The sequence below is a fragment of the Acinonyx jubatus genome, chromosome A1 (genome assembly GCF_027475565.1).
Source record: "Acinonyx jubatus isolate Ajub_Pintada_27869175 chromosome A1, VMU_Ajub_asm_v1.0, whole genome shotgun sequence".
Lineage (NCBI taxonomy): Eukaryota > Metazoa > Chordata > Mammalia > Carnivora > Felidae > Acinonyx > Acinonyx jubatus.
The window spans coordinates 105,762,437-105,779,149 of NC_069380.1; the positions used below are offsets into that span (position 1 = coordinate 105,762,437).

Here is a 16,713-nt window from a genome sequence, read left to right on the forward strand (position 1 = left end):
AAAGCATAATATGTTCTCAGCTTCTCACACTATCTAAAAGTCAGTGGCCACAAATGGACTAAGGGTATATCAGTTGAATGGAGGCTTCCTAGGAAAATGGCTTATTCCCCAAACTGTTCACTGCATTTGTATCAGCCTGTGTGATGTCTATCATTTATGTTTTGGTGATTTTGTGTAAACAGTGGAAAATCTGCTCTCAGCTTGAAAAAGAAAAATATAAATACAGGAATATTCAAAACAGAAAAATCTGTCATAAAAATGTTACCTCTGATTCCTAAGTAGATGTAATACAGCCTTTGTTGAACAATGTTTGCATTTATTCCTTTGAAACTAGAAAATTGGCAAAAATAGGGCACAAACAATGTAGTTCCTTTATTCTGGCTTGCATTAACCAGTGACACAATTATATGCCACATTCTGACTATATCTCTGATATAGATATGGCCTTTGGATCTTTCTTGGGATAACAGAACACAACCCATATGTTTCTGAGCAGTTAAAATCTGCATTCACTCATTTAAGCTGACCTTAGAACACTGACTTAAAAAATAACATAGTCCCTTATGTTTAATGAAATGCCTTATTTTCAGCCAGAATTTGACCTTTCTGCCTCCATTTGAATGTCTACAGCTTCTTGTTTTCACTATTGGAGCCTATAGAGAAGCAAATAAAAGAGCATTGTTTTATCTACCTGTTACACAAAATTTGGTTCCTTCCTGAAGCTTTTATAGCATTAACGTTTCTGTGCAGCATTAGCAAGAGAACTCATTCAAGTGAGTGTTAATGAGAAACAAAACACCTTGGAATTGTACATAATTATTCTTGGTTTATTCTTAGATTCAATTCATAGTCCACAATTTGAGCTTAATTTAGTACTTCAAGATTCTGGGAAATGAATAGTTTGGGCCACATATCAAATCTTGACATGATTAATAGATTTTTGGACAAGAGATTATGAGTCTTTTTGTGATTATGATATAATTCAAAATAATGCTGGAAGCATAATAAATCATTTTGGATGATTTAATTATATAAATAGTATGTATGGCCTTGTTTAGAAGTGGTAAATATAAAGCTTGCAGTATAATGAGTCATTTTTAATGTATCCTGTAAAAGGAAACCACAGTTACATCCAGTATATTCAGTTGAAGAAGAATCTAAAACTATGAAAGTGTGAATAATCACAGAGGACATTTCTTTCCACTGGAGGAAACCTCAGTGAATCATTGAAGGAAACGTAAAGAAATCCTCATCAGTGCAATCAAGAATATCTATCCTAAACTAAATGACTAGATAACACCGTGTTTTTAATCATGCATCTCTGTAGCCTAGTAGTTTTGTTTTCAGTCAAGGGAGACAAAAAGAACCAGACTCAAAATTCCCAAGGGAAGGATTTCTTCTTGGCCCATAGTCAGGCTGGGGCTTTAGGACTGTGGATTTCCACATACTACTGACCTAATGCTGGCATACACCCCACCCAATTAAAATCCCCTTGCAGGAGGTCCCAGAATCCAAATGTGTGTCTTGTTGGTTTTAATACAACTAAACTAAGTGGGTTGTTAACAGGGTAGTAGAGGGAATCTTAAGCACTTGTTAGAGGATTTCCCATTCAACTTTAAAGAAATAGTTGCAAATAGCCAAATTAAATACCCTAATAGAATGTAAAAATAGAAAATGTTAACTACCAGCTGAAACCAGAGAATCAAAGAAATGAATGAAATGACAACTGCGATAATGGAGAAAATACTTTGTCAAGTTAGATACATTAGTAAGACTGGTATTTACTGAAGATCAAATGTCATCCTTTTTAGAAGACTAAATTCATATTAATTAAGGAATGCTTGAGGCTTGCATTTCCCAAATTATATTCTATGGCAAACCCATTTCTTGGGATATAGTCTCCAGGTCTGAGAAATAATGTAGTTAAACAAAGATAAGCAAATACTGCAAATTGCTGTAGGACTTAAAGATCCTTTAACATTTTCCTATACTTGGTAAATCTCAAAGAGGGACTAGTATTTCTCTTTTCTTTATTTTTAACCAAAGCTCACTTTTGCAGAGCATATGGCTAGTTTGCTATTTAGTGTAATACACTATGGGAAGGCTTACATTAGGTTATTCAATTTTGAAAGATTAGTTTTGTAAGTAATTTTTGGAACTGGAGAAAATTTGTAGATTGAAATCAAACTGAAATTATCTGTATCTAAAAACTATTCTTGGTGGATTAACATTTATATATAGAATTATTTTCTAATAATGTCTACAAGTCATTGGAAAAGATAATTGCCCATCATCTTTTTATAATTATAGTCTAAAAAGACACAAAAATTCGAGCAGCTACTCCATAAACCAATAAGAATCTAATACATCAAAATCTATCATTGTTGGATCACTCAATGAATTAAAGAAATCAGAGATTGTGGGTTTGGTTTTAAACATTTGGACATCAAAGAAACCTATCACAAGGTGTCCTACAGAGAGATATTTTGCATTATAGGAACATTTACTTTGAAAATACACTTTCTCTGAGTAAATTGTTCATACTACAGAAATTACTCAGTGATAAGTAGAATACTTTCTGTTATGTTGTTTAGATACATCTACTGAATATTTACAAAATTTGCTACTTACCATTCTTTCTGGAGAAGATAGCTATCTTCTAAACCATGCACAAAATCCCCAAATTATTGCCTATCAAATTGTTTAGCCTCTGATTCTTTTTTTTAATTTTTTAAAAAAATTTAACATTTATTTATTTTTGAGAAACAGAGATAGAGCATGAGTGGGGGAGGAGCAGAGAGGTAGACACAAAATCTGAAGCAGGCACCAGGCCATCATGGGGCTTGAACCCACAGACCATGAGATCATAACCTAAGCCAATGTCGGACCCTTAACTGACTGAGCCACCAACATGCCCCTGACTCTTTATACTGCAAGAGAATGGACATTTTTTGCATTGCTATCATTTTTAGTTTTCAGGTCTTCTGACAATCTTATCTGTTGCCCAGATGTATTAAAAAAAACCAAAAAACAAATTTCAAAGTGTTTGAATTACTCAAAGCAGTCAAAGCATTTGGCTGGTATGACTGAACATAGCAGATGTATATTAGCTTTGAAGAAATGATGCACATATACTATCTGTGTATATATTCTACCTAGAGAAAATTTAAAATTTAGAGAGACTGGGGTAGTGTCTCTGTGTCTCTCCATGTATACGTGTATAAGTATATATAATGTATGTATTATATATGTGTATACATGTATAATTATAAATGCAGATATAGAGACATGTTTAAGATCCTTTGTATTGGAAAATGCAAGACAACTTGTTTTTAATCCATAGGGCTTAATTATACTGTCTCCTTTTATTTTTAGTGTTTATGCATTTATTTTGAGAGACAGAGAGAGAGAGCACACATGTGGGGATGGGCAGAGAGAAGAGGAAAAAGAATCCCAAGCAGGCTCCGGGCTTTCCGTGCAGAGCCTGACATGGGGCTCTATCTTAAGACCGTGAGATCATGACCTGAGCCAAGATCAAGAGTCAGATGCTTAACCAACTGAGGCACCCAGGCACCCCTATACTGTCTTCTTAATAGATCATTGAAAAATCACCAGGCTTGTAAAATTATGCTACCAATTCTCTTTTGCTGCATACCAGGATATCTATAATTTCAGTTTCTAAATCATACCTGAAAATATTTTAGTAAATAAATATGACTGAGGTAAAAAATTACTTTTGATGTTCTTTATAGGGGATGGAGCATGGAACAGGCCAAAGTTCATTTTGGGTACATTGAGTGTTGGTGGGCAGCAGGGGAGAAGGGAAGCAGACTTTTTCACATAAAAAATATAAAGAAATTTGACAAGAATATTATAAAATTAAAATCAGTAGTATTAGCCATTGAGTGTTTTTTTTGATTAGATATAGTGAAGTGTATGTTTACCAAATGCCAGAGGATATCCAGAGATAGATATAACCATATCACCAGGACTAGCAGAGAATGACATCATTAAAATGCAAGAAAAACATGCAAATGATTAGCCAGTTAGAAAGACATCATATGGCGAGGTGCCTGGGTGGCGCAGTCAATGGAGTGTCCAACTGTTGATTTCAGCTCAGGTCATGATCTCATGGTTCATGAGTTCGAGCCCCGTGTTGGGCTCTGTGCTGACTGCCCAGAGCCTGCTTGGGATTCTCTCCCTCTCTCTCTGTCCATCCCCTGCTTTCTCTCTCTCTCTCTCTCTCTCTCTCTCTCACACACACACACACAAAATAAATAAATAAACATTTAAGAAAGAAAGAAAAAAGGAAGGAAGAAAGAAAAGAAAGAAAGACATCATATGGGGTCTTGGGATGCAAAATGTACAAAAAAAATTTTTTTTTAACAGGTCCCTAATTCTGCTTCAGGTTGAGCGGAACATCCAGAGAGCCAGTGTGCACAACCAGCATTGATTTTGTATGGCGAAAATCAGTTCCCCCTAGCCTCGTTCCTACATCTGTAAAATGTGCCAAAGCAACTATATGTCTTTCCGAATTTTGTAGTGCTCTAACTGTGCAAGTAAAAGTAATCACCCAGTGTCAGTGGTCCAAATGGTACATAATCCAAAGAAAAGTATTTTGAGTGACTTAAAATGAAAGATCTACTTTAGGATTAGATTGGATTAGAAAAATATGTCTGTAGCTTTTTGTACTGTACACAGAGTATGTACAAGTCCATATAGTATAATAAATAAAACTAGGAAACATGTTTAGATATAAACACACACATGACTTTAGGGCACAGAAAAGCAATGAGAGGAGTGTGTTGAGGGATACCATGGGGGCAACCAAAAAGCTCCATCTCTAAAGGGAGTGGATTCTACTCACTTCTGCCCAGGCGCTTTCACATATCTGTGTCACCATACTACCAAGACTGGATGTTAGCACACTTTTTTAAACTAATTTGATAGCTGTGAAAAATAATACCTCATTTTGAAATATACACATTCTTAATTTTCCTTACAGACATTGTCACATAATTTGCTAACCGTATTTATAAAGATGCTCATTGCAGCCTTCTTTGGCACAACAAATATTTGGAAACAACCCATATATCCAATACCTAGTTCTATAAATCATAATCCCACATTCCAACAGTGGGATATTGTTGTTTTTAAAAATATATGTATAGATAAATACATAATGATGGGAAAATTTCTCTAAGACCTACTATTAAGTGAGTAATTATGCAAAAGAGTTATATAGTATGAACTAAGGTTGTTTACATATATTTTTCTTGTACATGTTAAAATTTTTCTGCATAGACATACAAAGAATAGTTTATTTGAATTACATTGGAGGAAAGGGCCTTCTGTGCTTATCGTTCTACCACATCCATATGTTACTTTTAGTGTTGTGAATGGGTTAATATTTTCTGTCTGAAACTAAAAGAAAACCTACTTGGCTAGTACTTAAATTTTTTAAGGCTACAATATAAAAAATGACTGATGTCATAGATATAGAAAGATACTCAGAGAATATTACAGAATTTCCAGGGAAGGGAAAGGATTGGGGAGTATAAGAGGTAAGATAGCTCAGTGCCTGGAGTTAGACAGCCTTGGGTTTGAATTCTGGATCTTCTGTTCAGTGAAGTTAGTGAATCCAAATGAAATAATTCGTGGAAAGTTCTTAGCATAGTGTCAGTTACATAGTAACCGAATTAATGCTAGCTGTTCATACAGTAGTATAAATAGAGATAGAGAGGATTGGTTGGCTTTCAGAAATTGTTTTGAGGTTAAAATGAACAGACCTGGGGTTGATTATTTGTGAGAAAAAAGATGAAGAGTCAGGTGTTAAGGTAGTAAGGGCTCATGGCTTGGCTTTCAGGTCTGAACAATTTGTATGGATGATGCTTCTCTGATAGGAGGTAGGAAACCCTAAGAGTTAAGTTGGAGGGGAAAGATTTTCACTTTTATTTTGGGCAATCTTTCATTTGCCTGTAAGAGAGTTAAGTACTGGCATTCAGTAGGTAGATCAGAGGAGAGGAATGAGATGGAAATATAAATTTTGGAATTATCAACCCGTAGATGGCGCGAAAATGTTTAAAGTCTAAGTGTGCCTGGAGAGGGAGCATAGCTAGAGGGAGTGGAGGAAGGGGCGGACTGAATCTTTATTCTCAACCCAAACTTCAGTTGCCCTGGGACCCTGCCATTGGCGTTCCAGTAGGTCCTCAAATTTTGTATGTTTAAGACAAAATTCCTCAATTTATTTCCTCAAATGATACTCCACTCCCAATTTCCTTTTTCTTGAAAAATGTCAATATCATCTTCCCAGCTACCCAGGCTAGAACCTACCCTTGGCACTTCTTCTTTACGCAAGTAGGGCTTTGCCTCAGTTGTTTTTACTCCAAATATAATAATACAGTCCTTATTTTTTTTCTTACCAGAACTGGAGTAACAGTTTCTAATACGCTTCCTTACCCCCATATTTCAGATCCATCCACTCACAGGGATGACTTCTCCACTCAATCCTATAGCCTGAGTATTTGCAGAGAATTCCCTTTGGCTACCCTTTCAATTAGCAGATACTCACACAGGCCTTCAAATCTTTCCATATTCTGGTGCTAACCTACCAATTGAGAATTGCCTCCTTATTCCCATGATGGGTATCTCCACTAAGCTTAGGCCTGAGCGGTTTGTACTTGTGCATTCTCTGGGTCTTTGTTGATACAGTCCTCTTTGCCTACAATGTGTTTCCTCTAACTATCTGAGTCCCTCAAGGACCATCGAAAATGCCGTATAATTTTCAAAGGGCTTCCCCAGTAAATGAGAGAATTTGTTTGCACTTACTCTGTTACTTTTTCTCTATTAATTATTTGTTGCCATATATGGTTGCTGTTCTGTTGAGAATGTCTTAACCCCTTTTACCCTTCCCATAAATCTCTCTGAGCAACCAGAAGACACCACTACATTTAGTGATGTTTATTGCATGAATGATCGATGAACTGTTTTATCAAGAAAGCAGAAACTGTAGCATACTTCTACACATTGCATTTCTCCTGATCCATTTAATTTTCTGATTCTAATTCTGTAAGAACTATAGTGTCGCATACATTGTACTACCAAAGAACTAGTAACTAGCTCATTTTTTTTTTCCAGGATAATTAATCAGTATAATTTTATGTAAATACAGGACCCCCTTGATCTTTTCCTGTGTGGTAAGTCAAACTATTTAAAAATGTGTTCTTTTTTTAAGTAAATCCACCCTTATTTGAATAGCATAGTACTTTAAGCCAAAAAAGTGCTTAACATTGAGCTTCAAGGAAGCTGGCAGACTTCTTTTGCGTTCTCTTGAATCCAGTTGGCTGAGATACCTGCTGTCAGGTTAATGGCTGTTATCTAACCTAGAAGGAAAGCGGGAGATGGAAGCAAAGCACACTTAAGAAATTTCTCTGTCACCTGGCAAATACTTGGTTTATTTCGGGTTGGAATAACCTAAAGGTAATTACATAGTGCTCTCTGTGCTATTTTAAACCAAGACTTTATTAAAACAAACAAAACAAAATACACACACTTCTCCAACATGGCCCCCGAAGGATCTGATCCATTTTGGACACAGAATTGTTGGACTGGACCTGGAAAGTATTGTATTTGCAAAGGAAATTCAATCACTGTCATTCCAAACAGTTCTCTCTGGTGGGAAGATGTTCCCCTGGAATGATAGAGATAAAATAGAAATGTCTCAATAGTCTTTTTTCACCTCTCCAACACCCTGTGATTCATGGGCTGAGCACTGGCAGAACTGCAAATGTGTTCAAGAGTCTGTGCTTATTAATTGCTTCTTAATGCAAAACATCTTTTTTTTCCCTCCATCATTGTGGTGATCAATGTGTACTTTGATACAAAAAAAAGATTCAGGGGGTTAATGTGACAGTCCTTTCAAAACATATTCACTTCTCTGCTAATCATTCATAAGCATTCTGCTTGATTTTGCCACACACGTTTCCTTAATTTGCTATAACTATATGCAGACATTTTCATTAAAGAGAAAAGAATAGTTTGAACTGTGGAACCAAATGATGAATTAATTAAACACATATGCAAAAAAATCCTCAAACGTCTGACCTCTAGGAATAGATTCAATTCCAAATAACCATGTGTTAAAAAAGGCAGATGAACTACTTTAAAAAGACACAGAAACACTGACCAAAATAAATAGCAAATCTTAAAAAACAAACCAAACTTTTGTTCCTTAGTATGCTTGTTTCACACTCACTTTATTAAAAAGTTGAAAGATGGAACCGCCAAACATATACATAAATGAATAGGAATGCTGCGCTAATAATTTCCAGTAGAAGTCATCATTTACTTTCCTTATGAGGTCCACTCTCCGCTGTGAATGCTACTTCAGTCTTGTTAAACCACTCTGGAATAATCCACTTATTCCCAAAGACAAATTATCCAAGTCAATGCTGTTAACCTTGTTATAGATTGGCACTCGTCATTATAGATTGTGTCAGGTTCTGTAAGGTTGTCTATTATATTGGTTTCAGAAATTTTTTTGAACTCTGTTTGCCAGTGACAATTTTCTCTTAATTTAGGAATTCCTATTTCTTACAGAGGCCAGCTGGAAATGAGTAAAGCATTACAGAGCCTTCCTTAGCTGTTGGCCTAGAGAATACACATTCTCTCCAAAATATATATCTTTGGCACACTCCAGAAGGAAGGAATCTCGGGTAATCTCTGTGCTGGCCAAGTGTGAGAATTATTATTTTTAACCCCTGAATACACAGCAATTTGTTTTTGTTTTTTTATAAGGAATTAACAAAGTAAACCAGCATTAGTTTAGCTATATTTGTTCGCCAACAAAACTGCAAATAAATATCTTATAGTGGTATTTTTAGTATTGGGTTTTCCCCTCTTTGGTGTGATGTTTAAAAGGACATTTTACAGCATTTACAGCTTGAAGAGTTTTACAGTTTAACATGAACAGATTAATGGTTCTATAAACTCACTGGCAAACTAGTTGATTATTTAACTGAAGTCTACAAATTTATTTATACCTCAGTGTCCCCGTTTGTTGCCAAAGCTAAGTTATCGAAATATCCAGGGTAACAAATAACTAGCACCAAAAACAGTGTCTTTGTGACTCTTCTGAAGTTCTGAAAGGAGAGGTAAGAAACTATCGTTTAACCAATAACTTTAAAGTTTGGCACTTTACTACAGAATCCCAATACTCAAGAATAGATGTGGAAGTCGTTTTAGCTCCATGTTCAGAATTGTGTACGCAGAATAGATCTACTTGATCTCAGAACCTCTGGAGCACAGAAGCACTATGGAGTCAGAGATCAATGCCAAGAATGAGGGTCTCCTCTTTACATAGGAGAGTGGTTAAGAGCTGTTGGTGGACATTCCATTTATAAAGAGTTCTTAAGTGAAAATAAGTTTTCTAGAACTACATAGGTTACTTCTTGGACCGGAAGAAAACAATGTTCTTTGATGAATTTAACAGAGACATGACTCTTGGTAGATTTTACCATGAGACATTATGGATGGAAATTCTTACATGATTAATGAATATTCAATTGACAGAAAGATAATCCTATACTTTGCAAAAGTAGATTCAAGTAGTATGATGGACAAGAACCTATGAACCTTGAGGACCTCTTAAAATCATTCTCCTCTCTCATTTTGACACTTTATAAATTTTTATATGGCTATTTATTGGTGCCTGTGCAGCTCTTTTTCTTTGAATTAAATATGTTTTACTCATGTCAGTGTATTACAGAGCACATTTGCTATCTATCATTCACTACTATTTATTAAATTTATGTCATTCCGCATAATGGTATTCATAGAAACTCCGGGGAACAGTACATGTCGGTGATTTTTAAAAGATGCAGATTCTTGATAAACATATTCAAATACATCATGAAAGGATATTTCTATATAAAATAATGAAAACTTAGGAACAGAGTACACTCATACCTCCTATGTAGTATTTGGTGCATGAAAAACTTGTTTATACCATTGTGCTCATTAAAAGCTAATTCTCTTCAATCCATCAGATTAGACTTGAAAACAAATAATCCCATCAGGCACTGATAAAATGTCTCAAGGTAAACAGCCTTTCCTTGAACACCTTCTCTAAGGTGTTTACATATTTTTCAAAATATTAAACCAAGACCTGAGCAACGCTGTCTATTAATGCCATAAATAATATCATTTCAGGAGTGAAATTTCCATGGTCACTTTCTTCCTGCAGTTCACATTTTGGGCAGTGCCTCACCACTCATCCATCTTTTTGTGATGGAAGGAAGGATTCCACACTGTGGCTTACCCATGAGATGAATTTCTCAGCCATTCAGAGTTCATTTCATCCCTCTCTATGATAATGCCACATAGTTAAGAGTTTGTTAAGGATTTTTTAGTGTGTTTGTTTTTCCTACATTTTTTTCTATTTCCCTTCGTTTGTTTACATTTGGGCCAATCCGTAACTTGGCAAAATCATTGTGGTATCTTAACCTGCCTTTACCAGTACTAGCAAATCCTGTCCATGACAGGGCTATCATCTAACTTCTCATCTTAGTTGTATTTACTAAGTTAGTAGATACAACTTTCCAAGACATATCTGTATCTATCATCAGATCATCCTTGGCCATTGTCAGAAAAATGTATGAACTAAGTAAACATCTACTATACACTTTCCCCAACTTGGATGTCACTTACTTCTCCAGATATTTCTCTTTCAGTTAGTTTAAATGAAATTTTCTTAGGTAGAATAAAGTCTCTTATCTCTCATTGCCTCGCATAAGAATGGCAGAAAGAAAATTTTAGGTAATAGAAATGGTTATAAGATTCTATCAATGTGGACCTCATTTTAAAACAGGATAAAGCCTTCTTAATGATTTGTCAACATTTGTGTCTATGGTTCTCATTTACTAAATGATTTCTGTACATATTTTAATAACCCAAACTGTGAATTATCGAGAAAGTTTCCCTAATCAAGCTTAGTGTTTGACATACAGTGTAGACATAATTTAATAGTCTTAAAAGTTGTCACTAATGTTCCAGGGCCAGAAAGGATTTATTCGATTATAAGAGAAATCTATGGTGATATTACCTAAATCATATCTAAAGATATGACTCGTGTGTCCCCAAGTGCAGGGAAGGTCATTATTTTCTCAGGTAGATTGAAATGATGACTATCAGGAAGTCAGTTAAACAAATTTCACTTCCAGAGACTTTGGGGCTCAGAATTAAAAGCTTCTAATTCATGGAATTGATTCACGAGGTGCTTTGTTCCAAAGGTCCATCAGGGCAAGACTGTTTGAATTCTTGTCAGACAATACAAGTCTTTCTATTTAAAATACTCCAGGGAATTTTCCCTGTAAAAGAAATATCAATGGCAAGTTATCAGGTACACCTTGTGTTTCTTTACCAGTTGCTGGCAGGTTAATGTTGACAGTTCAGCATTTTGGCCTGTAGGGGGAAGTCTATAGTGCTGCCTTGTTTCAAGTACATTTTAAATTTACTTGGTGTTTGTATGAAGAGCAAGACTCAAAATGTAGTAGCTAAAAAGACAGAAGGAGGGAAGGTAGGAAGGAGGGAAAGAAAGGAAAAAGGGAGGAAGGAGAGAAAGAGAAAGCCATTGAAAGTAATTAATTCAAGATCTGTAGAAACACAGTGGAAAGAACATCATATTTGGAATCAAAAGACTTGCATTTGCTGTTCTTGGCACCCTCTCTGTGAGTCCTTATCTGATCCTCCTATTTGAATTACAAAGCCCCCCACCCCAAACTTTCCCATCCTTCCTTCCCAGCTTTAGTTTTTTCCATAGCACCTGTCACTATGTAATATGCAATGTAATTTAAATCTTTATTTTCTTGCTCCCTCCTATTAAAATGTAAACTCCCTGAGGGCATGTGTTTTTGTCTCTTTTGTGTACTGTCACATCCCAGTATCCAAAACAGTGTTTGGCACATTGTGGACTTCCCATAAATATTAATTGAATGAATGAATGAAATAATCTCAATGAGTCTCACTCTTTTCATTTGTGAAGTTATGGGGGTTATGACAAAGTGTAACCAAAGTTTAATATGCTGTGTAAAAGCATATTAGATAATGCATGAAATATAATAGCTGCTTCATGTGTCCATTCATTTGTGTTTACCGTCTAACACACAGATCAGTAAGATGTCTGTACGTAGGGTGACTGTATGTCCCAGATTACGCGGGGCTGTCCCAGGGTATGCCTGTACTGTAGGAATAATTATCATCAGCAACTTCTTTCACAAGTGCCCTGATTTGGGTGATAAGTTATATGGTCACCGTATCTCAAGACAAATCATGCTTGTGAATTGTTCCTGAAAAACAAGTTTATCTTCTATCTTATAACCTGCGTTATAGCAAAACAAACCAAAAAGCCCTTCTTATTCATTAATGTTTAATCAAGTTCATAGTAAGATACGAGGATGAGAGGTTCATTTGGCAGGATAGAGGAAAAGAAAAGATTTCTGACTGTTCATAGAAAGAGAAGCGCTAGCAATGTTCCAGGATCCAGTAATTGGTTAAGCATCTAGTCTCTGAATTTAGCATATGTGAGTTCAGACTCCATTTCCACTCCGGTTCTGAACTGTAAAGACTTGAGCAATTAGTTTCACTTATTTGAGCCTCTATTTTCTCATCAGAGTAACAGGGACAAATATAGGACTTCATGTGAAATACTGAATAATCATGACCTAACACAATACCTGACATATAAGAAACAGTAAGTAAGTGCTAACTATCATTAGTGTTGTATGAAGTAAAAGCTTCCGGAATTAGTAGTATCAGTTTCCTTTGATCCTAAAGCAGAAAACTTTGGTTCTGTAGGGTGGCTGATTATTTAAAATACTAAGCCATTGGAAAAAAAATGAAATAAATAAATACATAAATAAATAAAATATTAAACAATTGGCTAAAAGTGGATGAAATTGCCCAATTTCCACAGTTTTGTAATCTGTTTCTAACTCCATTTATTTGATATGTTTTAGTGTTTTGTTAATAAGGTTTATTGATAAAAGTATCAGCTCCATCATATTAACAATTTTTGCTGTTTTTATTTTCTGCAGGAGATCGTGAGCAAAATGGGTGGTCAACAAATATTTGAAAAATCAATAAATGCTTGACTATTCTGAAACATTTAAGCAAACTCTAATCTTGGCAGAACTTCTGTCATACCATTGTTGGCTGGTACACTGAATAATTAATTAGATGATGAAATTATAGACCCTGTGCTGTGATGAAGCTTCACCACTTAAAAATTGCCAGACTACAGGGGCGCCTGGGTGTCTCAGTCGGTTAAGTGTCTGACTTGGCTCAGGTCATGATCTCGTGGTTTGTGAGTCTGAGCCCCGTGTCAGGCTCTGTGCTGACAGCTCAGAGCCTGGAGCCTGCTTCGGACTCTCTCTCTCTTTCTCTCTCTCTATCCCCCTACCCCACTTGTGTCCTGTCTCTCTCTCTCTCTCTCAAAGTAAATAAAGTGTAAAAAAATTGCCAGACTATAGTAACTTAATAATAAGTCATTTGGGGTGCCTGAGTGGCTCAGTTGCTTAAGCATCCAACTCCTTTTTTTTAATACTTATTTATTTACTTATTTATTTATTTATGAGAGTGAGAGAGAGCATGCGCACACACATGCATGAGGAAGGGGCAGAGAGTGAGGGGCAGAGGATCTGAAGCAGGCTCTGCGCACAGAGCAGAGAGACCAATGTGGGGACTCGAACCCAGGAACTGTGAGATCATGATCTGAACTGAAAGTAGACTCAACTGACTGAGCTACCCAGGTACCCCTGAGCATCCAACTCTTGATTTCTGCTCAGGTCATGATCTCCAGGTTCCTGGGTTTGAGCCCTGCATTGGGCTCTATGCTGACAGAGCAGAGCCTCCTTAGGATTCTCTCTCTCCTCTCTTCCTCTCTCTCGCCCCTCCCCTGCTTGCACGCATGTACTTTCTGTCTCTGTCTCTCAAAACAAATAAGTAAACAGTAACAGTGTTATTTGGAATTTTTGCTTTCATAGTAATTTAGACCCAAAAGTGTAGTTATGATCTACTGCAATGCCTTGCTTAATAAAAAAGAAAAATAAGCTCCAGGTAAATTAGTTGTAAGAGACAGTATTGGAGCCCATTTTCCTCATGTCAAGGCCAGAATATTTGGCTTTTTCTTTTAATGTCTGTCTGTCTTTAATTGCAGTGACATGATTTGGGGAAATATACAGTTGTTTAGTAGTATCTTCTATAATAAAGTAAGAACTAATTTAGAAGACCTTGGGATTTCACTTGTTTCAAGTATCTGTTCATATTTCACATATATGCAATGAAATTTTTACCCAAATGTATTTTATAAAGAAAATAATTAATAGTAATAGTCTGATATTTTTTATTGCCTAAGTGTGCTAATTAAAATTAGATCCTGAGGCTATTAGACTATTTAATTTCGTGAGAAAGCTTATTCTGTTAGTTTCAAAGGCAGAAATGATGGTCTTTTAGTTAAACGAATTATAGAACTTCCATTATTTCCTGGATACAATTTTCATTTTCAGGTTATTCCCAGACAGTTACAAAACTTAGCTTGCATAAGGAATGCAACTAACATGTTTTCCTCTTGTTTTCAAAATTTTATGAGAGGCACTATTCAGCCATTATCCGCTAAAATTATGTATTTTGAGTTATCATGTGTCTGTAGTTACTTCATTGCATTTTTTTATAATCCTGAACACTGACGTATGACTTTGGTGTGTTGATGTCCTTTGGAGTTGATAGAATTCTTTACATATTTTGCTAACTATGGCTAAATCTTTACTCTGTAGAAAATAGCATGCTTAGTTAATAAACCATTGTTTTCAGAAACAAAGTCATGTTTGCTCTTTCACATGTAACTCTGATACCATAAAACAATTGTATTTTCACAGTCAAATAAACATCAGCTTATTTGTGTTACAAATTAAATCTAGTGATATATTTGGACCTGAAAGACTTCTCTCATCAAAGACCATTGTATATCAAATATGTTCTTCTTTGAAAAATATCCTACAAATAAAGACAGACTCCATTCAGCTGAAATATAAGGAATCCATGAAAAGGGTATTTTATTAGAAAATCCAGATTATCATATTTGTTTTAAATTTTTTTAATGTTTATTTATTTTTGACAGAGAGAGAGACAGAGCATGAACGGGGGAGGGTCAGAGAGAGGGAGACACAGACTCCGAAACAGGCTCCAGGCTCTGAGCTGTCAGCACAGAGCCCGACGCGGGGCTCGAACTCACGGACCACGAGATCATGACCTGAACCAAAGTCGGACGCTCAACCGCCTGAGCCACCCAGGCGCCCCCCCTTATTTTTTAATTTTTTTAATGCAGATTATCATATTTTTATTTGTACAATATTCTATCTCTCCTAGTGCTCAATTACCTGTGGCAAAGGAATGCAGTCCCGTGTTATTCAGTGCATGCATAAGATCACAGGAAGACATGGAAATGAATGTTTTTCTTCAGAGAAACCTGCAGCATACAGGCCATGCCACCTTCAGCCTTGCAATGAGAAGATTAATGTAAATACCATAACGTCACCCCGGCTGGGTAAGCAGACCAAAAAGGGGATGGTTTTGAGAAGCATGGAAATGCTTATGGCTGTTTTGTGTATTATCATAAAACTTTGTCATAAATAAATCTATATGAATTAGTTTGGTTCTAACTAAACTAAAACTATGCTTGACTATAGTTTAGTCCCAATGGTCAGGAGGATAAAAAAAATCCTAAAGACTAAACAAGACTCCTGAAACTGTCTACTCAGAGCCAGGCCCTGGAAATACAAATGCCACACCTCTCAAGGTCATCATAGAAAGGGTTGGAGGATGTAATCATATTTTGGTTCTGACCAGTTTTGTGGTAGAACTATCAACTAAGGTAATGGCTCTGGAAAGGTGAGATTGTGGTATATACCTTAGATGTCTCTGTTGTCAATAGCCTTCCTTTTGACCCTGGGTGCAAATTATCCTTTCGAGAGAGACAGAGTAAAAAATGGCTTTCAATAGGAATGGATACCTGGATCTAATCCACCAAACAAGAGGGAATAGCTTTTGAATCCTTAAGGACATAATATTAGATACGAATAAATGCTATTAACATGGATTTATGGAAAACCCAAACGACTCCACCAAAAAGCTGCTAGAACAGATACATGAATTCAGCAAAGTCATAGGATACAAAATCAATGTACAGAAATCGGTTGCATGTCTATATACCAATAATGAAGCAACAGAAAGAGAAATCAAGAAACTGATCCCATTTACAATTGCACCAAGAACTGTAAAATACCTAGGAATAAACCTAACCAAAGATGTAAAAGATCTGTATGCTGAAAACTATAGAAGACTTATAAAGGAAATTGAAGAAGCCACAAAGAAATGGAAAAACTTTCCATGCTCATGGATTGCAAGAACAAATATTGTTAAAATGTCAATACTGCCCAAAGCAATCTACACATTCAATGCAATCCCAATCAAAATTGCACCATCATTCCTCTCAAAGCTAGAACAAACAATCCTAAAATTTCTATGGAACCACAAAAGTCCCCGAATAGCCAAAGTAATTTTGAAGAAGAAGACCAAAGCGGGAGGCATCACAATTCCAGACTTTAGCCTCTACTACAAAGCTGTAATCATCAAGACAGCATGGTATTGGCATAAACATAG

At 35.9% G+C, this 16,713-nt stretch overlaps 1 protein-coding gene across 3 annotated transcripts in view; it reads left to right on the forward strand.

Moving 5' to 3' along the window:
• ADAMTS19 (ADAM metallopeptidase with thrombospondin type 1 motif 19) overlaps positions 1-16,713 on the forward strand; it is a 239,770-nt gene that overhangs the window by 217,954 nt on the left and 5,103 nt on the right. For 2 of the 3 annotated variants that reach the window (XM_027076773.2, XM_027076771.2), the window contains one exon: positions 15,421-15,598. In XM_027076773.2, coding sequence (XP_026932574.1) covers positions 15,421-15,598 — 178 coding nt within the window. Of the gene's footprint in view, positions 1-15,420; positions 15,599-16,713 lie in introns of those variants that run through there. The other variant, XR_008297514.1, reaches the window with a different exon arrangement.